A 24,829-nucleotide genomic window follows, 5' to 3' on the forward strand; every position below is an offset into this window, starting at 1 on the left:
GTACCTATTGAACAACCATGGAGACATGACACATCCCTGTTTGGACCCAACCTTCAAAGAGATAAATTCACTCAGTTCACCATCCACACGCACTGCAGCCTTAGCACCATCATAGCCTACCTACTCTTCACAGCAGTCAACAACTTTCCATCTACTCCATATATTCTTAATACTTTCCACAATCCTTGTCTATCCACCCTGTTATATGCTTTCTCCAAATCCATGAAGGCCGCTTACAACTTCTTTCCCTTCTCTAGACACTTTTCCACTAAAGATCTAAGAATGAATATCTGATCTACACAACCTCTTCCCTTCCCAAAGCCTCCCTGTTCTTCTCCAACTAATTCCTCTGTTATTTCCCAAACTCTTGTCAATAAGTATCCTACCATAGGTTTTTCCTATTACACTGAGAAGACAAATGCCCCTATGATTACAACACACTTCTTTTTCCCCTTTTCCTTTGTACAAGGGAATAATTATACCTGACTTCCAATCCTCCGGGACTCTACCTTCCTCTCAGGCCTATCTGCACATCTTCCATATCCATTCTACTACTATCTCTCCCCCATGCTTCAGCATTTCACCACACACTCCATCAATTCCTGGGGCTTTCCCCACTTTAACTTTCTTCATTGCTTCCACAACTTCTATCCTACTGATTTCTTCCTGTCTTCTCAGCTCCCTTCTTCTCTCAGCCATTCCCCAGCCACTTATACTCACATTACTTCCATTCTCTATGTTCAACAATTCCTTCAAGTGTTCTCTCCATCTGCTCACTTTTTCTCCCTTTTCCACTATTAATGTACCATTTTTATCTTTCACTCCCCTACTAACTTCACCGCACCCTGTCTTACTATCTTCACCTCATTCCAAAACAGTTCCTTAAAGTCCCTCCACTTTACACACAAATTCTTTCCAAATTCCTTATCCACTCTCTTCTTATTCTCTCTCTTACTAATCTTTTCACCTTTCTCTTCCTTTCTACATATAACTCTCTCTTTCACCTCTCAACTTCTTCCATGCCCCTATTTCTCATCCATTCATTGTATGCTTTCTTCTATTGTGCCACAGCCTGTCTCACCTCTTCATTCCATCATGCTGTTCCCTGCATCCCCTTCTGTCTCCTGTTCATCCCGCACACCACATCACATGATGCACATATTTCTTCTGTGAATATCTTGCACACACCTTCCACGTCCCCCATCTGCTCCAGTTCATATTTACCCAATCATTCCTCCACTTCTCTCTAATATTCTGCCTTTTTCTCATCCTCTTGTAACCTTTCCACTCTCAATGCAACTACTTCTTCCTCCCGTCCATCCCTTCTTATATTTCTCCATCTTACTTGGATCATGATTCTGAGCACCACCAAGTAGTGGTCAGAGAGTCCACTCCCCCAGCCTATAGTCTATAAGCTCTTCCATCGATTACACATCTTTGCATCCTTTCATCCACACACACATAATCAATCATTGCCTTCCTTTCATTCAGTTCACCATCCACCCTTCTCATCACTCGCCATGTATACCTGTGAATCATTTTGTTCCTGAAGAGGGTATTGGCTATCATCAATTCCCTCCCAGCACAAACGTCCACTAATACACTGCCATTCTCATCTATCTCAGCAGGCACACCTCACTCACCAACTATTCCATCCACCTTCACATTCCCTACTTTACCATTCATATCACCAATCAAAAACTCTCACTCCTTCCAAACTTTTCCATTCACACTTCCACATTTGTCCAGAACTCTTCTCTCACTCTGCTTGCACGATTTTGCGTTGGCACATACACGCACATAATCACCCACATTTGTATTCCAACTTTCAATCTTACCCACACAATCCTTGAGTCAGTTGATCCATACTCTTTTATTGTCTTCTTCCATCTTTTACTCACAATAATACACACTTCTTCTTTAGCCCTCTCATTCTCATCTACTCCTGCACATATACCCCATCTATACTCCCATTCTCTTACACTCTCACCTCACCATTTAGTTTCAGTTAATCCACATACATCCACTTTTGCACCCTCAAGCACCTGGACAATTTCTTTCTCTCTTTCTCCTCATCATTCGCACCCCTTACATTCCACTTCGCGATCCGTACCATGTCCTTTGTCTGGTCCTTGGTCATCATCTTTTGGTAAGTCCTTGTCCGAGGCTTCTTGTTCATCCTTTTAGTTAGCTGTTTTCCGGGGAGGGGCACTAACCCTCCGCCAACCTTTTTAGTCACCTCATACGACAAGCAGGGATGCTGGGGGAGTATTCTTGAAAACCCCCCTACCCCCAGGGGGATTTTGAAAATTTTTGGACCCGTTACTTTAAAAATTATGTCAGGATCACTGAAACTGGGTGTCATGATGCTAAATATCATCACTAAGTACTCATATGAAGAAAATCGGAGATTAGAAGTGGCAGAATAATAATAATAATGATATTAATAATAATAATAAGAAGAGCAAGAATGACAAAAACCAAAATTTCCACCTATGATAACAGGTGATCAGTAATATTACCAAGTGGTGGTGGTAGTAGCAGCAGTAGTAATAGTAGTAGCAGTAGCGGCTACTATCATTTGCTTCATGGATCATGTTTTACTTCCTGTAGGGCCAGGTTCAAACTAAGGACCCGATTCACTGTAAAACAGACATCACTTCACTGACGCCCCTTTCCACAGTATGTGTTCTGTTCCTAGCCGGGCTATCGTTTGCCCTATGTTAATGTTGGTGTTGCCTTGGATGCGGTTGGTGTACTTTTCCAAGCTCTTCTTCACACGCCCTAGTGCTCTGATGACCACTGGTGTTGTTTTGGTCTTCATACTGTACATCCTGCTTATTACCTTGCCCGGACAGAGTCCGACGAACTACTGTTTTGGGTCGAGCTCATTTGTTTGTTGGTTTGTTAGCAACATTATGGAAGAACGGCTGAATGAAATTACATGAAACTTTCAGGATTTGTGGGCACTGCTTCCCAAAGAAAGTGATTAAATTTTGGTGGTAACTGAGTGATCCTGAAAGATCAAAATCAAGGTTACGGATTTTCAGAGGTCTATAACTCGAAAACGGTAGAAAATGGAGATATTTATTAATGGAGCATTCAGGAACTCGTAATATGGGCTTTCATTTGGCACCAAGATCTTTGACCCTGAATGACCATGAAAGGTCAAACTCAAGGTCACGTATATTCAAGGGGCTATAATTCGAAACTAGTTGAAGATAAAGAGGTATTTACTGTTATCATCGTATAGGAAATCCCATACAGGATTTTAATTGGTACCTTGATCTTTGACTGTAGGTGGCCTTGAAAGGTGAGACTCCAGGTCACGGATATTCAGGGGGCTGTAACTCGAAACCTCTTGAAGACAGCAATGTTGACTATTACCAAGATATAGGAGGTCTCATATGGGTTTTCATTTGGCAGCATGACTCTTGACCTTGAGTGATCTTGAAAGGTCAAATGCAAGATCACGGATTTTCAGAGGGAGTAACTTGAAAACATTTGTGCCATTACCTTACACTTTAATTCTGCATTGACACTAAATGGCAAAAACGAGCCAATATTTAACAGCAATGAAATGACTGCTGTTGGGCGAGGTTTGTTGTGCCTGGCACCACTTGTTTCATTTTCTGTGTTTTTTGTACTTGGACAGATTCTTTGCTACCTTCACAGAAGTGTTTGTTTTAGGTGGAACTGCCACATCTGTTAGCATGCATCTCTTTTCCTTCATGTCCTTGATAATAATGTCAGGCTTGTTGGCCCTTGTCTTCCTGTCCATGTGGACTGGCATGTCCTAGAGGATGGTGACAGTGTCGTTCTCGGTGACTGTTGTCAGCTGATGTTTGTACCACTGTTCGGTTGTTTTTGTGTTATAACTCCAGCAAATCTTTCAGTGCAGGTACGCTGCTGCCTTGTTGTGCCAGTGGATGTAATCGGTCTTTGCTAGTTTTGGGCAACTTGAGATGATGTGATCGACCATTGCTTCACATCTTCCACAGATCCTGCATTGTGGGTATGTTTCATTCTTGATGATGCGATGGTAATAGGATCTGTTGGCAAGACTCTAATCCTGTGCATTTATGATCAGGTTCTCAATCTCTGCTTTCAGTCCAGTGTTCCTCATCCACCGGTGCGTCTTCTGTTGGTCTACATCCACCTCTTTTGTTCTTTGGGGATACTTCCCATGAACCACCCTGTGCTCACAGGTTTCTGCAGTTGTTTGCCATGGTAATTCGACTCCTGTTTCATTCATTTGGTGTAGGTAGAAATTGCCTTATTTTCTATTGGTGGGGTTTCTGGGCTTCCAAGCTCTTTCTTGAATTTTGCAGCTTCTTTTGTGATGGAGTTGCCCTTCTTCCCTTGTTAGTGATGTGTTGCTATTTGAGGGAGAGGGTCCTCTGGGGGTATTATTATTATTATTATTATTATTATTATTATTATCATCATCATCATCATCATCATCATCATCATCATCATCATCATCATCATCATCATCATCATCATCATCATCATCATCATCATCATCATTTATCATAAATATATCAAAATACCAGCAAAACGAAGGTCAGAGGTCAGGTAAACTTTTCAAACAATATTATCTCATGTGTTGGTGTAGAAATGTGTTTGAGACACCACTTAACCTACAGTTTTGTGCACCTCTCTCTCTCTCTCTCTCTCTCTCTCTCTCTCAACTTACCTTCTACACAGTCTGTAAACTGTACATCCAGCCTATTGTTTATTTTCCTAGCTCACCCACACCGTTTCCCTGAATGTTTATGGTAAATGATCTTATGATCAAATTCTTTATCATAACTGAAATCTAGCTTTGCAGGAAGGACGAAGAAAGGACTGCAGAGAATCTTCCAAGGTCTCTAATTTTCCTGCCAGAATAATATTCTAAATATAAGAGGAAAGGTTTCATAACTTATTTTGTTAGCCGTTTTTGTTTTGATAATTTAGTCTGCGAGGTGGGGTGAGGTTATTCATAATCTTGAATAGTGAGTTAATGGAAGTGTGGTCCATTTGAATGGGAACGGTCTTAATAGTTTAAGTTTTGAACTTTTCTATAATCAGTGCTTGATCCATCCCACACCATATGCTTTTAGGAAATAATTACTAACAATACTGAGGAAATAATTATTACAGTAACGATAATTTTAACAGTGAAGACAGTTTGATAGTAATTATGATAATAATGACGACAGTGAGACTGATAGTTTTGGTTTGTTTCATTTTAAACATCCTTGTACATAAACGTATGCTCACCCGTCAGGACTACCTCCTGGTTACTATTCCCAGGTGGTCCCTTTCAACTGTTGTTGTTCCTGCTCGACCCAGGTCAGACCTGACCCAGCAGCCCCGTTGTCTGCAGGTATGCAACTACCCCATTCCACTGTACTGGACAGAGGAAGCAACTCTGTGAACCGCAATGCTCTGTAGTCTCTGGTGCAGACAGGTCCCTACCTCTGACCCGACTCGGAAGTGGTACAGTAACTGACGCCACCAACTACACCTCGGCCTGTCCACCATAGGCAGTGGAAACATTATGGCTACCTGTCCATTCTAATGGCAAAAAAGTGTATTATGGTGCTATTCCCTTTATAGAGGATACTTGTACTGTGGCCCCCAACCCCGATACCCTGAGGCTCCGTGATGGGTCTGGTGATGTAGGTGATGTGTCCCTGTAAGTTCTGGGGGCGCAATGCAATGGTGTAGCCTCGCAGAGCACCATGGGTCAGAAGGGGGTCAGGAGCACGCCAGGTCACTATCATGGAGTAAGTGCCCACTGCTGCCACTCGCACGTCCCTTGGGGCTCCTGATGGGGCTGCAGGAAGACGTGGCAGGAATTAGGGGAATTTTTAACGTAGGACTGTGATTGATCAATAATAATTCCCCATGGTCTTTATAGGACAGTAAAGAATTAGATCACGGCCTGGCGGAAACTCTGCAAGTAATTATATATCTTGGGATTATAAGATGGGAACTGTGGGAGTTTTTACCATAAAACCTGTGGGGAAGGGAATAAAAAGACTACGTAAATAAATATGGAAATTCACAAGAAGGACAAAGGATTGTGGTAAAGGATTTTAGAGGCCTATATAGTAAAGGACTATAGACAAGGGAAACTAGAGAAGTATTTAATTATCGGAAAGGGGACTGGGCAAAGAAAATGGAGAATTAAAGGACTGTGATCACAGGAAATAAGAGATACATCTACAAGGCCTATATATATGAACAGAGAATTAGAAAAAAAAAATCAACAAAGGCCTGTGGGTAAGGAAACTATAGAAATATTTAATATAAAACTCTGGAAAAAAAAATATTGGAGCATTTAACATAACGACTGAGAGTTAACGAACATCAGAGCGAGAAATCCTGACGGGGATATGGGAAGATGTTGCAGAGACTATCAGAATAAGTGACAAAACGTGGCAAAGGGCTGTGGGAAAAAATTATAGCAAAATTAACTATGACAATGAAAATGGTTTAGAATTTGGGTAAAGGAAATCAAAGGGAGAGATTCCGATTGAACAGCAGCAGGAAGCTAGTGATATTAGAGGAATGTTTCACGTTAACTGTTGGCAAATACATTACATTAAAATGCTACAAAATGTAACCACAGGCGTATCAATGAAAGTGTCAGAGGGAGGGAAATGGAAGTGCTAGTGTCATCCTGCCCAAGCTGCCCTGTCCTGCACTGACAGCCTGCCTTAGCTATGGCCTCAAGCATTCTTCTGGATGCAACCTTGCCACTACCCCAGATGTGATTTTCTATTGCTCGTGCTTCACGAAATAAATCCTAGGACCCTACTTCCTCTATTTCTCTCAGTAATACTCTTTTTTTCTTGGTGTAAGGTCATTATAAGCTATAACTCCCAGATTCTCCCCCGCTCCCTTCATTCTGATTTGTTATTATTATTATTATTATTATTACTATCATCAGCCATCCATTCATCATCCAATCCTACGTTGCCCCCTGAGGAGCGTAGGAGCCCGGGGCTAGTCAAGTTGGTCCTGACATTTAAAATGAGTGACCAGCCTCACTCATCCGTGAGTGGCATTACATGAGCAATAAACCCCAACCACCCCGGCTCAGTCCGACTGGAGTGCTGTAATTACCCACCAAACCACCAGGCGCCAAAAATTATTATTATTATTATTATTATTATTTTATAATTTAAGCTATATCTGTTATTTCATATGATCTTTCTCACATTAAACGCTACATTATTCTACGTTAAACTACATTTTCCAATCTTAGATCATTGGATGGTATATCGGGGTCCTTTTGTAGGTTAACACAATCGTAAGTTTAAGTTCAGTGAGAAAAACTGAATTATGTGTAAAATACTTCTCTACCAACCTTCCTCTGTGGTAGTGAAAAGAGTGACCGGTGAGGGCTGCGAGACTCCAAGATCGTTGTGGGCCATGAGTCGAACCAGGTAGGTGTGATGTGGGATGAGCCCAGTGAGCACGTGAGAGGTGGCCCACTGTCCCACGCTGACATTGCGACCATGAACTGACCAGGATTCACCTTCAGCCACTGTGACAAACAGAAAAACAGGTGAGAGATGCCAATGTCAGTACTGTGTTTGAGTGACACTGGCAAACCATGAGATGAATCATTAAAGTATATTAAGAGGTCTGAGAATTTCAGAGGTTGTCTAGTTTTCTGCAATGACTAAGACTACTTCAGCCACTGTAAATAGAAGGTAGGTGAAGTGCGATGGAGGTCAGGAGGAGTAGACTGTAGCACCAGTCGACAGGGCAGTACTCCCAAGGTTGATGGCAAGCTGGTGATAGGGAGAGCTGGAGCTCCCGTTTCACCAGCCCTCAGGACTTGATCCTGACCATCTCCCTTTTCTGAACATTTTCAGTGCACTCATTTACACAGAGAGTAGGCCAGCATGCTCTCATAATACCTCTACCTTCAACTGTCTACACCACACTACATGCGCATAACATATCACACCTTCTATTCACATCTTTAGTAATGGCCGCTGCAATCTTAATATCAAATGAGGTGGTACCCTCGGATTGCCACCACCGGCAGGGTAGGGCTGGAGGCACAGGGTCCTCCCGGTCGCCATCAAGCGACTGTGCTGGCAGCGACTGTTGCTATTTCCGGGAATGCTCGTCAGCGGAGAGGTGATGGTGCGGCCTTATTCTTTACCAACATCCGTGGCCTTACCACAAATTTAAACTCGGTTCATTTTTTCCTTCAGTCCGTATCCCCTTTGGCCCTTTTCCTCACAGAACCACAAATCTCCCCCTCTACCGATATATCTCCATTTTGTTTTCCCGGTTACCATCACCTTACAAACTTTCGTAACAAGGGCGGCACCTGTTGTTATATCAAATCCCAATATGCAGTTGACACTATTTTAAACTTCACTTCATCCAGTTTTGATTACTTATTATATAAATTAAATTGCCAAAACATTACCAAATATATCTGTGTAGTTTATCGTTCCCCCAATGCTTCTTCGGAACCCAGTGTATTTGATTCCATATCCACTCAGTTGAGTAACCTTGACCTTGCCCTTGGCAATGAAATTACCATTTTGGGTGATTTTAACATACACAATGTTGAATGGTTATTGCATTCTGCTCGGACTGACGACGCTGGTCTAGAATGCGAGCTGTTTGCGGAATCGTTTAACCTCACCCAGTTGGTAAAGCAGCCAACCAGAATACCTGATAATCCTGACCATACTGCCCATCTCTTGGATTTATTCTTGACAAATAATCCAGATCAATACAGGATAGAGGTACTGTCACCACTTGGATCCTCTGACCACAATCTCATCAAAGCCTCATTAGTTAACCCTCCTACACCTCCCCATTCTGAACCTGTCAGGGTGACCCGATGGCACTTTGACAAGGCAGACTGGGATGGATTTAGAAATTATCTTGCTGATATTCCATGGCAGTCTTTCTTCTCTAGTAATCCCAATTCTACAAAGTCCCACATCTGCGACTTAATACTAGCTGGTATGGATTTATTCATACCAAGTCAACAATTCACTAAAAGAGCAAACTCTCCAAAATGGTTTGATGGCAATTGTGCCAGAGCAACAGCCCAAAAGTCATTAGCATATAACTCTTACTTAAAATCAAAAACATCTGAATCACTCTCCCCATTTAAAATTGCTAGAAATCATGCAAAAACTGTAATAAATCTATCTAAATCAAACTTTCTTCAAAAGCAAGCATCAAAACTACTTAACAACCCTAATGACAATAGAATATTCTGGTCAACTCTTAATTCTTTCAATAATAACTTTAACAAGTCATCTTCGATTCCCCCACTAAAATCTTCAGATGGCAATATTACAAATGACCCACGTGGGAATGCAGATATCTTTGCTAGTACCTTTGCCAGAAACTCTACCATAGATGTTACCAGCCAGAATGTCTCAGTACTGGAAACTGATTCTCCCGAAATTGCCCCACTTAAAATACAGACAAGATATGTAAAATCCATCCTAGACAATTTACCTACCAACAAAGCTCCAGGCCCAGATGGAATTCCGCCAATAGTTCTGAAAAAGTGTTCCCCTGAACTTGCCTCTGTCCTAGCTAAATTATTCAGACTATGCATACGTACTTCTTTATTCCCAAATTCATGGAAAGAAGCCAATATCCACCCAGTTCCGAAGAAAGGAAGTTCGTCTGATCTCTCCAATTACAGACCAATAGCTGTCACATCTTCTCTTGGTAAGGTATTTGAAACTTTAATTAATAAGCATATTGTTAAACATCTTGAATCCAACAACTTAATTAGTGATAGACAATACGGTTTTCGCCACGAAAGATCCACCATTGACATACTCAGTCTCTTAACTCATACCATCCATCAATCAATTGATCTTTTTGGAGAAACTCATGCAGTAGCTCTTGATATCTCGAAAGCTTTCGACAGAGTATGGCACCGTTCCCTGCTGTCCAAACTCCCTTGCTATGGACTAACGTCTTTTGTTCCTTTGATTTCTTCTTATCTTAGTGACAGGAAAATAAGAGTAAAAGTAGATGATGTATATTCGAATTTCCACTCAATTAACGCCGGCGTGCCGCAGGGATCAGTTCTGGCGCCAACCCTATTTCTGGTTCATATTAATGATCTCTTATCTGTCACTCACAATTCCATTCACTCATATGCAGATGACTCAACACTACATAGTTCATTCACACTCAGACATCCATATACAAAGTCTAATATCTCTACCTCTCAACTCAGTACAGCCATCTCCATAAATGAAGATCTATCTACAATCAGTGAATGGGGACAAAACAACCTTGTCTCTTTTAATGCTAGTAAAACTAAATATATACAGTTTACTAATAGACAGATATTGCCAGATTCGTACATTACCTTCAGTGCTACTAATATTCCCATCTCCAAAAGTATTGAAATTCTTGGTGTCTCACTTAACAGTGCCCTCAGCTGGACCTCTCATGTCAGATCACTTGCTAAAACCGCCTCAAAGAAACTTGGATTATTGTACAGAGTCCGTAACTTCTTCGCCAATGAGCAGTTAGCTATAATTTATAAGAGTCATGTGCACTCTCAGCTTGAATATTGCTCACCCTTGTGGAATGGTTGTGGAGAGGTTGCATTAAGACAACTTGACAAAATTCAGAATAAAGCTGTTAGAATCATTAACAACCCTGCCATTACATATAAACTACCTCCCCTGCAAGTAAGAAGGACTGTTGCCTCCCTTGCATTATTTTACAGATATTTTTTTGGCAAATGCTCAGACGAAGTTGCGTCCATGGTGCCACCTCTCTATGCCTTCCCTCGTGCTACACGGGCATCTGGTAGCGCTCGTGACTGGAATGTCACTCAACCATATTGCAGAACTTCTGCCTATCAGAATTCTTTCATTCCCCGAACTGCATCTCTCTGGAATTCGTTTCTCCAGAGTTGTTTTCCTCCAAATTTCAACCCACAACTGTTCAAGTCTAATTGTTACAGATATTTTATGAACAGAGGACACCAGTAATCTGGTGTATGGATTATTTTTTTTTTACCCATTTGTTTTTCCTTCCTCCGTTCTGTTATTTATAAAAAAAAAAAAAAAACTCAAGGACAAGGGAAAAAAAAAAAAATCATGAGTCAGACCATGGAAAGCATAGCGTAGTGTGAAGCCTATAGGACAGCGAGAGTTTGTCAACTGTCCTCTACTGAGTAAGACTTTACTTCAGACACTATGGAATGAGGATGGGCGAAAAGAGACAAAGATAAGCGAGGGGCAAGCCATGAGTTGAACCAAGCACGTGTAATATAATGTGAAGCTTAGGATTACATGAGACATCATTCCTTGACCCACACTCAAATTCTGATCATGAACTGATTACGAATCACCGTCTGCTACTGTTGGATAAAAGAAAACAAATGATGTACATAGCTGAGACCCGAAGACGAGCACTGAGGTTAATCAGATAAGAGGTAGGATTAGTGTGGTTTGAAGTCTACGGTCACGTGAGAGAGTGGGAGGTTACCCATTGTTCTAAGGGACTAAGAGCAATGTAGTCAATGTCGGGAGAGGAAAGGTGAGGAATGAAATTAGGTACATGATGAAACCCATGACTCGTCCAAGGTACCAGTGTAATGTAATTTATTACCCCACACTCACATTCCATCGCACAGACCAAGACTCTCCTTAAACCACTGTGGCGAGAAGACAAATGAGAAGGAGGCCATGAAGGTTCGGGAGGAGGGAGGACAATGTATGAGTGAAGAGGAAGTAAGATATGAAGGATGAAGGCACTTGCAGAGGAGCAGTAAGAGGGTAGGTGTGTGGAAGAGGAGGGCAGCTGTGTGGAGGAGGAGGGCATTTGTTGAGGTGGAGGGTAGGTTTGAGGAGGAGGGCAACTGCAAAGGAGGACAGGCGTAGAGGAGTAGGAGTGTAGGTGGGGAGAAAGAGAAGGCAGGTGTAGAAGAGAAGGGTAGATGCAGAGGAAGAGGAGGCAAGTGTAGAATAGGTGGGAGTATATTGAGGAAGAGGACACGTGTGTGTAGGAACAGGGCAGATGTGGAGGAGGACGTCACGAGAGGAGGAGGAGGATTAGGAAGGTCGATATGGAGGAGAAAGGCAGTGTGGAGGAGGATTAAGAAGGCAGATGTGAAGGGGGGAGAGGTGGAAAAGGAAGAAACATGTGGAAGAGGAATGCAGATGTAGAAGATGGTATGTGAGTGAAGGCAAGAACAGATATGTGAAGACATGTTCGAGGAGAAGGCAGGCGTCAAGGAGAAGGACAGGCGTAGAGGCATATGAATGTAGGTTGTGAGGAAGAGAAGGGCAGGTGTAGAGGAAGAGGAGGGCAGGTGTAGCGTAGGTGGGACTAAATATGTTGAGGAAGAGGGCAGTGTAGGAGGAGAATTAGGAAGGTAGATATGAAGGAGGAAGGCAATGTGGAGAAGGAAGAGGAAGGCAGATTTGGAGAAGGAATACAGATGTGGAAGGGAAGGGAAAGCAGATGTGCAAGGGAAAGACAGCTATGGAAGAGGAAGGCAGACATGGAGGAGGAAGGAAGATGTGCAGGAGAAAGGCAGATGTAGAAGATGGCAGGTGAGTAAAGGCGAGAACAGATGTGTGATGGACGACAGATGAGTGAAATAGGAGGGCCGTTGTGTGAAGGACAGGTGTATATGACGGAGTACGGCAGGTGTGCAGTGACTTGAATCCGTGTTTTTCAGTTGCTAGTTGAGTATTCTGATAGATGCACCGTCGGCTCCCCCTAGGAACCAAAGAGAACAGCTTTCTAAAATCCACCACCGCAGAGGAAGGGTTGAGTGGTTTATACAATCAGTTAGAAGCATGATGTAAGGCGAGTGTGTGTGTGGGGGGGGGGAAAGGTGGACACTCAAAATTACAGTATTATATGCAACTCCCCGAATATAACTCAAACAGAGATAATAGTTTACTTCACCTGTCAGTACCTACTTCACTGAAGGGAAATAGCTAAACCGAAATATACGAAGATGATGACAGTGGACACAAACAAGAACTGGCTGAGGCAGTATGTGACATTACTGATATCTTTTAAACGTGTTTTAATCAACTTCAATTTTTTTTGGAAAGAACTTAATCTTGACGCTAATATATACTCGTCTGTAATGGAAATTTTTCACAGTTTACTCAGAATGACTATTTTCCTTTTACATGTAAAACCAGGAAAAGGAAATAGAAGTCCTGCCGGATAGAATAAGAACAGAATTAATTGCTCTCTCTCTCTCTCTCTCTCTCTCTCTCTCTCTCTATATATATATATATATATATATATATATATACAGTATATATATATATATATATATATATATATATATATATATATATATTCGTATATATTCGTATATATATATATATATATATATATATATATATATATATATATATATATATATATATATATATATATATATATATACACACAGTAATCCCTATACTATCCGGACGCCCACTTTCCGGACATTTCGGTCCAGGGACCTATATTCCCAAAATTGCCCAGAAATCGCAAAAAAATTAGAAAAAAATCCGACTTTTTTCCCCCCGGTAATTTGAAATTGCCGCACGGCGCCAAGCACCTGTTACACCATGGCCCCTTCACCCCTTCCTTCCTCCTCCCTCCCCTCTCCCCTGTCAGGGTTGCCATTTGGTATTTTTCATTACCAAATGAGGGCCAATTTCGTAATGAAAAATTCTTTTGGTAATTAATCAGAATAATGCATTACCAAATGGATTTTTCACATGTATTAGGATACACAGGATGAAGATGGTGGATTGTCTGCTCTCTCTGATTAATCTGCAAGCCTACATAGCGTGAAAATAATCAACATGCTGTTAATTATAAGGAGAGTGAATACATGTATTTCCACTTGTATATATAATTAGTGAAGAATAAATGCTAGCTTTACGAATTTGGTAATGAAGAGGTAAATTTGGTAATGAAAATGGAGGGGTTTGATAATGTGGCTGTTGCGATCTGGCAACTGTGTGTCCCCATCAACAACAGTGACTGCTTAACTTCGGTGGTGAGTGGATGTTAATCGTAGTGGATGCCAAACGTACTCGTTTTTTTAAATTGTGAATAAACTGCAATACCTTGCCACTAGAACACACGGGAATTTGCAGTGTTAAGAAATTAGAATTTAAAGTGCAAAGGATTAAATGTGGAGTGCAAACCTGGCGATTGAAATTGGCGGTTAAAACTGGCATCGTGCAATCAACAATGTGCAGTGTTAAACAATTATAACTCACAGTGCAAAGAATTACTGTAAGTGCACCATAACACTGGATACTGTATGTGCTTCAAGAGCATTTTCACCACTGCCAAAGCCTTAAGAAGGTGGCCATAGATGTGCTGTAAGTATCCTGGCTGTGGTTCAGTCACTTCTAATTCCTCATTCTTGGGTTCCTTTTCATTTTATTCCATGCTTTATGTCCATTATTGGTGTGAATAAGGTCTTAAATAGGTGCTATGCATGTCCAGTAGAGAGTTATTTAGGTGGCTTTCAAAGTTAGGCTGGATTAGGGGCCCTGAAGTACCGGTCCAGTAGGCAGGTGACCACCATCCAGATGGGACCACTTTCCTGACATGCCTTTGGCTCTATTACGTCAGATAGTGGAGGGATTACTGTATATATATATATATATATATATATATATATATATATATATATATATATATAGATAGATAGATATAGATATATATTGATTGATTCAGTTCTCTAACACATTAATTATAAATGAACCAATTTCAATGAAACTCAGTTCTTAAAAACTTTATTCTATGTCAGTATTATACTGCATTTGAGAACCTCCCTGACATTTGAACATAGGAGACATGCTGGAGTTGAAATACCGCCCTCTAACCAGTGCAGCACCGAATGTTGGTCAGTTGATTAGCTGCACTGATCTAGTGATCATGCCATGATGGATAACTGGCCACGTATGTTCTTAACGATAAATTTTATTCTTGGTTGTGGGCACAACTTGAAGGAAGAGAAAATAAAAAAAGGTCTCCCATATCTGATTAGCTAACAGTTAATACAAGGCAGAATGCAACCGTCCCGGAGGATAGATTGCGCCGAAAAATCGTCATTTAATACACCAGTTTTCACAATGATCAAGCCCTGAAGGAGACTGGTTTCAAAACTTCGTGTATCTGTGGATAAATTGTAATGAAACGAAAAACCTGAGAACAATATTTCACATAAATCAGTTTATTGATAACGGAAATATTAAAAGTGTTCAGGGTCCTCAGCGTATTGATTTATCAGTCGTCAACATTTCTGACGAGGAAAACTTTGCTGAAATGTATTGAAGATATATGTCCCAAGCTACTTAATTTTGTATCTTAGGTGTGCAAGGGGGGCAGCAGTAGCTCAGTCGGTAGCGAGGTGGCCTGCAGTCCTACCGGGTCCAGGTTCAAATCCCCGCTGGAGCAAGGAAGAGTTTAAGGATTTGAATTTCATAAAATTCAGACTTTACTGATCTACCATAAGACCCACCGACATGTCGTAAAAGTACCCCTGCTAATACCAATACACCAGTCCTGTATGAGACAGCCCTAGTATGTATTCAATATGGACGGTGGGCGTTAGCTCCGAAGTGGTGACATGTAGAGGTGTAGCCTACGGTATGCAGGACTACTGGGTTTTGGGAGCAGGTTGTGAAGCCTATGCCCAGAGTCAGACACACATAAAAAGAAGAAGAAAAAAAAAAGTCAGGTGCGTGATCCAGGTAAGTCAGAAATCAGTCAAAAGTGTAGTCCAGGTGTGCAAGTATTGTGTAAGCCAGATGTCAGACGTGCAAATTAGTTGTTTGTCATCTGTGGAGTACAGTGTTTACACAGTAATTTAGTGCATGTAATCCAGTGTATTGAAATCTAGTGCATGTGTAGGTTTACATATCTAAAGCACAACCCATGTGTGTAAGCCAGGTATTCATCAGGTGTGCTTTCATTTCAGATGAGCTTTGCTAATTGTAAGAAAAAATCGAGGCGAAAATGAAAATGAAGGCTAAGTTGGAGACAATTGGAAAGATGGTAACGATGTTAAGAATGAACACAATCATAAAGTTTAACCCTTGTAAGGTAATCTTGATTTTGTTACTACTGTATATTAGGTAACGTGGGGTCTGACAGACCCTACGGAAAGAAAAAAAAAACTTCCGTTTGAGATATTTCAAAATGCTTCAATACACAAATAATTCAACCCTTTATCTGTAAATAGGGCCAGAAAAAATAAAGTTTAATCGAAAAAATATATATTATTTAAAGTTTATACAAAAATGGTTAAATTTTAGGTATAAAAATTTTAAAATTAAATCTTGCAAAATTGAAAAGTAATATCATGATTCCATGGGTGGTCTGCAGTAGACCGATGTTGGGACCTTCTGTATACAAAAGGAGAAAGACAGCAAATTGAAATAAAAAAATCACAAGAGGGCTCAGCTGAGGTTACATTATAGGTAATCTGGGGTCTAACAAACCCCAATGGCTCTATAGAGCAAAATCAGAGCCAGGTACAGCTATGACCTCATCATCCCCATGAAGAGCATCACTAGGCAGGAAGGTAATGAGACGGACAGATCTGTAAACCTTATGCTCATATTTTTTAAAATTAAATTTTGGGGACTGGGGTCTCTGAGACCCCACATTACCTATCTAGGGGTAAGATGAAGGTGAAGGTGCCAATAATAACGACAGGGATGGGTCATCATAATCATCATCAGCATTGTCATAATGACCTATTTCCTCATCCGTAGATGATGAAAGATGTGGTTCAGAGAGCAAGATGAGAAATACATGGTACTGGGAGAACGAAACAGTTCATTCACTCACTCACCATTCAAACCCCCAATCTCCTGACTGCACCTCCAAGGCATATCTCTCACACATACTGTAAATGCGTTTTGAAACCTATCAAACAGATCTAAAACCGATGAGTATCAAGTTTAAAAGAGGGAATGCCAACCGCTGTCATGCGCTCATCCAGCCATCTCGATCCCTTGTCAGTTCCATAATCTAATCATCCACTTCTCATTTTCTTACACACTCATATAAATAATAAATCCAGGTTGCATATGTGTGTGTCTGTCTGTGAGTTTGTTCGTTTCTTTCACGAGAACGGTAACAGATATTGACCCAATTCTTTTTGCATTACGTCGGGGTAAGTCCGGAGAATGTCAGGGGAAAAAAAAAAGGGGGGCGATCGTGCACAACACAATGGTGCAAAATTTTTAGGTACGGCAACACTGAAAATTTCTGCCTGTGTGTTTGTTTTTCTCACAAAAAATGCAACTGATATCAACCTAATTATCATTCACCATTTGCAAGGCAAGGAGATATAGTTTGTGTATGTGTGTAATTCACCGGGTCGGTCAGGATCACTTGATGGTCGTGATCGTCAGCTTTTCCCCTCCCATAAGGGAGATGAGAGCTCATATAGTCCGACCTAAGGGCAAGGCTCTGACCTTCACACGTGCACACACCCGTCCCCTTGCTCAAGGGGGACAGTTTCCACCCACTTCGTCAGTGAAACTTTCGCAACCTGAGCGAGGCGCGAACTCCCGTCCACCAGATGGCGAGTTAGAACGTTACCACTGAGCCAGCGAGCGGTGTGTGTGTGTGTGTGTGTGTGTGTGTGTGTGTGTGTGTGTGTGTGTGTGTGTGTGTGTGTGTGAAACTGCTGCCAACCTATCTTGAAAAACTGCAGACGAATTTTCATCAAAATTTAAGGAAATAGCAACCGGGTGGATATACAGAAGCCTATATACTTTTGTGGGGATTTCATCAAAGACGACCGAATGCCGCCCAACCTATGTTTTAATATGGATTAGCTTTTTGTGAAACGTGGTGACTGAATACTAAAGAGTCCTAAAATATCTTGTAGCCCATCTTTAGTACAGCAAGGCGCTATAGTTTGTGTGTGTGTGTCTGTGTGTGTGTGTGTGTGTGTGTGTGTGTGTGTGTGTGTGTGTGTGTGTGTGTGTGTGTGTGTGTGTGTGTGTGTGTGTGTCTGTGTTTTTTTTTTTTTCAGTGTGTTTGTATCCGCTACTAGAATATCTCATCTTCAAATCTGGTTTGCAGGTAGCTTGTACATTAGCCAGTAACGTATTATGGAAGGCATTTAGCATTTGGCCTCCAAACGTTTTTGTTTCATTGATTTTGCATTAGGCCAAGGAGTGTCAGCAAAATAAAAAATGGCAATCACGCCCAATGCAACAGTGCGACATCACCGGACACCGCAAAACGTGAAAATGTCAGTCTGTGCATTTCTTTATTTCTTTCACAAAAACTGTAATAGATATCAGCCAAATCCTTTTTCCGTTGGGTCGAGGTGAATCCAAAAAGCGTCAGAAAAGTATCAAACAAAAAATTTGGAGATCACGCTCGACGCGACGGCGCGAAAATGTTGGGAATCCTACACGGGAAAATATCCAATACTTTCTGGTTAGAATTGGCCATTGTGGGTTCAGTAAAGGTATGGAAACAAAGGTAAGTGTATTTGTAAAAATTTTGTGAATTCTAAATGATGAAGTCACGTTCTGTGCACATGTATGACTGTCTGTTCATTTGTGTGTTTCTTTCACAAGAACTGTAATAGATATCAACCTAATTCTTTTAGCCTTAGGTCGGGGTAAGCCCAAGGAGTATCAAGAAACTTTCTAACAAATACTTTTGCAATCGTGCACGACTCAATGGCACAGAATTTCCAGAAATCGTGATACGCGAGTGCGATTTCAAGTTCGTGTTTGAAAATAAATGAGTACAGTAGCATAGCCATTCCTAGTACTAAAAATTAACCCCCTCGAACACCGTAAGCTTTCTGTAAGCGTGTGTGACATGATCAGAGGAAATGCCAGGACAGCAGGCTAGACTCGTGCACAAAGGAAAACATTCCCACGTATTTTGTGGTAGGTGGTGGCGACCATCATCCACTCAATTGACGTAGTGGTGCCTACTTCTTCCTTAGCCTTTATTATTCTTTTTCTGTGCCTGCCCTCCTCTCTTCTTATTTCTCCCTCTTTCCTGTCACTTCTTATTGCTCTTCTTTCCTTTACAGGTGGCTTTACATTGAGTGACAAGCCAAATGGTTTCCTGTACGCCAAGAAACCATTAACAACGCTGGGTGGTAGCCATATAACCAAACCATAGGTGCTCCCTATGTGTCAACAAGTGGGTTGGTGGAGGGTTCGTGCCCCTCCCCATAACCAAACCATACGTGCTCCCTATGTGTCAACAAGTGGGTTCGTGGAGGGTTAGTGCCCCTCCCCGTGCAACAAATAACTCAGAGTCAATGGCCACCCCTTACGGGATTATAGCATCTGGCAATAGATAGATAAATAGATAGTGACACGCGAAAATATAAGAAAATATTTTTCTCAACTCATTTGTCAGAATTGATCACTGTGGGCTCATTAATGGTTTTGAAACTAAGATAATGGTATTTGCAAACATTTTTTGATGAAAAGGATATTAGTTAGTCTCACAGATTATTGCTGGCAAGAACTAGTGTAAATAATTAAGTCATACTTATTATATGTGTGTCTCTCTCTGTGGGTTTGTTCGTTTCTCTCACGCGAAGGGTAATAGACATCGACCCAATTCTTATTGCATTAGGTCGGGATAAATACAGGGGGTGTCAGAAAAAAATGGGGGGGGGGGGCTCGCATGGAACGCGACGGAACGAAATTGTCGGAAATCCTGACGAGTATAAATGTATGTGTGCTTGTTCATTTCTTTCACGAGAGCAGTAATAGATATCGACCTACCTCTTTTGCCTTAGGTCGGGGTAAGTTCAAGCAGTGTCCAAAATTTTCCCAATACATTGGCGATCGTGCATGAAGCGTCGGCTCAAAATTGTTGGAAATCCTGACACGAGAAAAAAAAAAAAAATGCGAGAAACTTTTTTTTTTCTTCACTTTTTGGTCGGAATTGGTCATCGTGGGCTGAATAACTGTATGGAAACAAAGATAATGGTATTTGCAAACACACACACACACACACACACACACACACACACACACACACACACACACACACATATATATATATATATATATATATATATATATATATATATATATATATATCCATATATCTATCTATATATATCTATATAGCTATCTATCTATTTATATATATATATATATATATATATATATATATATAATTATATAGATAGATAGATAGGTAGGTAGATATATAGATAGATAGATAGATATTTCCGCCTACTTGAGTTGCCAAGTCTCCTCCCACCTTCCAGCTCACTCACACATACCCTCGTCACCATTCTATTTACATTCGTTTTTTCCATATGACTATACCATCTATGCACACTTCATCAGGTCTATTCTCCTCAGACTTCTCTACTGCACATTTTTCATGAATGACATTATTAATTTCTCATCTTATCCATAGTCCGCACTCCACGTACATTCCTCAGTAGCTCCATACCCACTGATCTAATTCTTGGATTTCCGTTTTCATGCCACACCAAAGTATAACCTTCATATTTTAATGTGTGCACCAAAAATTCATTGATGCCGTCTTCCTGCAGGCTCACCATCGGATCTCTTCTTCGTATCAAGACCTTCATAGCACCAGCTATTTTCCTTCCCTGTGCTTCCTTTGTACATTTGTCACTGCTGCCAGGTACTTGTTAATTCCATCAGCAGTTAAAGTCTCTCCATTCGCCGATACCAGGCACTGAAAGTCACTTTCTTAACAACCATCACATAACTCTTACCAACCTTATAGGGAAAATCATTATTATGTAGATCAAAATAAAGGCGATGCTAAAGATGAAAATTGACATGATGTTTAAGACAATGATCATGGCAAAGATGCCATAAAAAAAAGGGAGATAAAACTGACAAAGACAATGACAGTGATGATAAAGATGAAGATGACAGTTGCAGCATTACCTTTATACTGTATGGTGACAACTGACGGCTGTTGTAAAGTCCATGTAACTCTTGCAGATCTGCTCTCCACGTGTGACACCTCCACGCTGGATGGCGCTGAAGGTGGCTCTGTTGGTGGGGAAATGTGAGTTGGAGAGACAGCAGAAAGGGAGAGGAGATGTGCTGCTAGACCTGACAGCAAAAGAGTGATTGAGGTGAAAATGCAGCTTATACTTGATAAATATGAAGTATTCAAGCTTCACTGCACAATGGAAGGAATATGAGAACACGAATGATAAATATAAAGTATTCAAGTTTCACTGCACGTTAGAAGGCATATGAGAATTCGAATGATGAAGTTGGCACTAGACAAAGTGAAGCGGAAAAAAAAAAAAAAGAAAATTGAAAGAGAAAAGAGCCTGGACAAACTGTAAAGGAACTTATGAAAACTACAGCCAATTCGCTCTAAGGGTTCACTCTCAAAAGAAACTTTGTCAATCGATCTCTTCCTATGGCTATGATCTCCAGTCTTTTACATGCAGTGAGTCCAGGTACCTCGAACTGAGCGGCTATCGATATTAGCACTTTTGTTAAATTTTCTCTGGAGAGGATTATTATTTTTTTTTTCAAATATTCTACTTTTTTTATAATAAAAATAAAACACCCTACGGATCAATATCTTCACCGTTCTGTTGTTTTATTGCCGATGATGGAAACTGTGAAGTCCTGTGCATGCATTCCATTTGGATTTGTTTCTTGACAGAAGTTAATGGAGACTGTTTCTAACTCCGTCATTACCAGACGGTGGTTCACAGACTTTTTATCAGTTCTGTGTCATTACTAAAATCTCCAGTCTTATAATTGTCAGTGTAAAGAGCTGCGTGTGTGCATCACCCCTTGTCTGTTTTAGTACTTGGTTCGCATACCTTGGTTTTCCTTTTCCAGCTGTCTCCCTTGTTGCATTTTCTATTGTTCTATATCCAGTTTTGTCTTTGCAACTTTCCCGCCGTCTCTTTTACGTTCTTTTTACCTCTCAATAATTTCCACTTATTAATATTGGCCAGCGTGAAGACCTGCGTGCTCTTTCCCTATGGCTTCGTACTTCATGTATATTACTGTCTTACTCTTCCCTTTTTACTAACTACTGTTCTTCTATTCTCTCCCTCTGTCTCTTTCTTTTCTTGTAATCCAGATTCTTCTCTGTCTATGACGGTAGGTATAAAGAGCTCTGTGTGTTCATTTCATGTGAGTTCATGGCTGGATAGGTAGTGTAGATACTGTCTCTTTGTTCTCGTCCCTTTTATTCCTCATGTCTCCTATTAAGCTAATAGCTTTTTATCCTCAAGTATCTCCTTCTATTAAAGACTCTCCCTTACCTATAATGGCCAGTGTGAAAACCTGTGTGTGCGTTCCGTGTTGGTTGGTGGCTCGACAGGTGTAAGGTCCGGCATCTGCTGGTGTGATGGCCCTCACTTCCAACACAGCCCTCATACGGCCCCCTATGTTGCCCTCTCGCACCGATATCCTGTGTGAAGTGAGGCGAGGGAGACATGGAGAGGTTAGGGATGAAGTGAGGAGAGGTGAGGTAATACTACAGTAGGAGAGGGATGAACAGATAATGGGCTGAGTGAGAGAGATTAGATGAAGTGAGATGAGGTGAGGAAATTAGTGGTCAGATGGTGAAGTAATGTTAGAAAGAAGAAAGGAGGTGATGGGCTTGGTGACATGAGGTGGGGTGAGGTAATGCAAGATAAGTGATAATAAAATGGCAGACATGGCCAGGTGGGGTGACATGGGGAGAAGTAGAGGACGACACTGGTAAGTCATGAGGTGCGGTGAGGGTGAAGGGAAGCAAGAAAACTGAATTACAGGGAGATGTAATAGGAGAATTGGGATGAGGAGAGGGAAAGATGTTGCAGGTGAGGTAAAGTGAAGAAAGGTCGGGAGAGAGTGATAAGGAGAGGTGAAGTAAGGAGTGATGAGGAACAAACTGAGGCAAAGAGAGATGTGTAGAACTAATGGAAGGTGAATGACGAAGATAGGTGAAGAAACTTAAAAAATATGAAAAATGTTAAGAAAATATCCAACAATATTATCTGGAACATTCAATGTTCACGAAATATATATATATATATATATATATATATATATATATATATATATATATATATATATATATATATATATATATATATATATATATATATATATATATATATATATATATATATATATATATATATAAACATTTTCGGGCACCACATGGTCCAGGACGTAGGGGAATCTAGAGCTAGGCTTCCATAGTCCAAGTCATGTAGGCCACATTAGCCCATGTGTTGCTAGCAGCGTTTAAACAGATTGGAAATCTTTTGGACACCTATTACATTTGTAATAACTGAAATGAAACTTAACGAATTAATCACACTGTCCTGGCTGAGATTCGATCTTTGGCCCCCATGCATCATACTCGCGCACGTTACCACTGAGCCAAAGAGAGGATACCCACTTTGCCTCTAAGCAACACAGGCTTTTATATACCCCATTACATCTCTCTTTTCTCCCCTTGTTAATTAATCTGGTGAGTATCGAACACACAAGGTAGCAGCATCGGAGGCCACCATGGGGAGGCTGCGGACCACACCGAAACAACCCATCCCCAGGATGTAAGGACAGGGACGCTGTCAGCTAACCAAGGACCAACATCAAGTTGCCAACCAAGCCCTGCCTCACATCCCATTGCTGCCAGCAATGTAATAACTGAAATTAAACTTGAAAATTAATCACACTGTCCTGGCCGAGATTCGATTTCGGGCCCCCGCTCATCATACACGCGCACGTTACCACTGAGCCAAAGAGAGGATCTCCACTTTGCCTCTAAGCAACGTGGGCTTTTATACACCCCATTACAATTTGATCATAGTTATGTCTGGACAAATACTTCCACCACCGCACCACCAAGACATCACATCTACAATTTCATTTTAGATGCAGCTATCAAGACTTCCAACTTCACCTGACGTCCGTGCAATGAAAGAACGTGACGACCATAAAGTCCTCCTTCATGTGTTATTCTTGTCATCTCCAAATAGTTCTTTTTTGCCTGATAGAAACTCTTCAGATCTGAGAGGCAAGATATAATCTTAACTCCAACACTACAAGAGGACATCATTAAGATTAAACATGACAAAGGGCGCCTCTGATAATCGTTCATACCCATTCAATATTATAAGGGGTAAGAAACACATACCTACAGTGGAGGAGGAATGATGAACCCCAGGGGTCACAGAATCAAACTATGGTTCAGCTGAAGGTCTACCACTGTAAAATTTCAATACCTAAGTAAAGTAAAAACTATTGCATTGTCACCCTTGGGGCCAATGGGGGTGGCCACTGGGGGTTCCTTCTTGCCCAAAACATTTCCGAGGTGAATGCCTACCAGTATGCAAAATTTTGTGTTTGTAGGTTAAAAATTACGTCTGTGCACAAGGCTTTGGCCAGGACCCTTGAAGGCACCCCAGCAATGAGGAGGATTGTCCTTGAAGGTCTCTTCCTACCTGATACTTGGTCACTGTAAAGATCGACATATGTGCAAAATGTAATGTTCTTGGGTAAAAAAAAAAAAAAAAATCATGTCACTGTCCCTCCTGTGGGCAGGAACTCCACCCATGAGGGGTGGTCATCGCGAGTCCCATCCTGCCTAATACATGGCGAGAATAAGCACTTACCAGTATGTGTGATCACAAGTTAAGCATTATCCTTATGAATAAATGCTTTGCCAGGACGTCTGGGGACCGACCTGTCCCCCATTAAGGACAACCCAAAAGTGATTCAACCTTTTCCAGAAACATGGCTGGGATGAGCATCAATCAATATGCAAATTTTCATGTTCTTTGACTAAAAACTTT

General features: G+C 41.1%; 1 protein-coding gene across 1 annotated transcript in view; it reads right to left on the reverse strand.

Moving 5' to 3' along the window:
• Positions 1-24,829, reverse strand: part of LOC145392421 (cell adhesion molecule Dscam2-like) — a 331,196-nt gene that overhangs the window by 147,702 nt on the left and 158,665 nt on the right. Inside the window, exons 11-14 of the mRNA XM_080266830.1 lie at positions 22,301-22,459; positions 20,946-21,053; positions 7,367-7,546; positions 5,642-5,827 (exon numbers count right to left, since the gene is read on the reverse strand). Coding sequence (XP_080122956.1) covers positions 5,642-5,827; positions 7,367-7,546; positions 20,946-21,053; positions 22,301-22,459 — 633 coding nt within the window. The remainder of the gene's footprint in view (positions 1-5,641; positions 5,828-7,366; positions 7,547-20,945; positions 21,054-22,300; positions 22,460-24,829) is intronic.

This window comes from Coenobita brevimanus, chromosome 22 (assembly GCF_032717465.1).
Source record: "Coenobita brevimanus isolate Jiangsu-jjx chromosome 22, ASM3271746v2, whole genome shotgun sequence".
In the NCBI taxonomy this organism is placed as follows: Eukaryota; Metazoa; Arthropoda; class Malacostraca; order Decapoda; family Coenobitidae; genus Coenobita; species Coenobita brevimanus.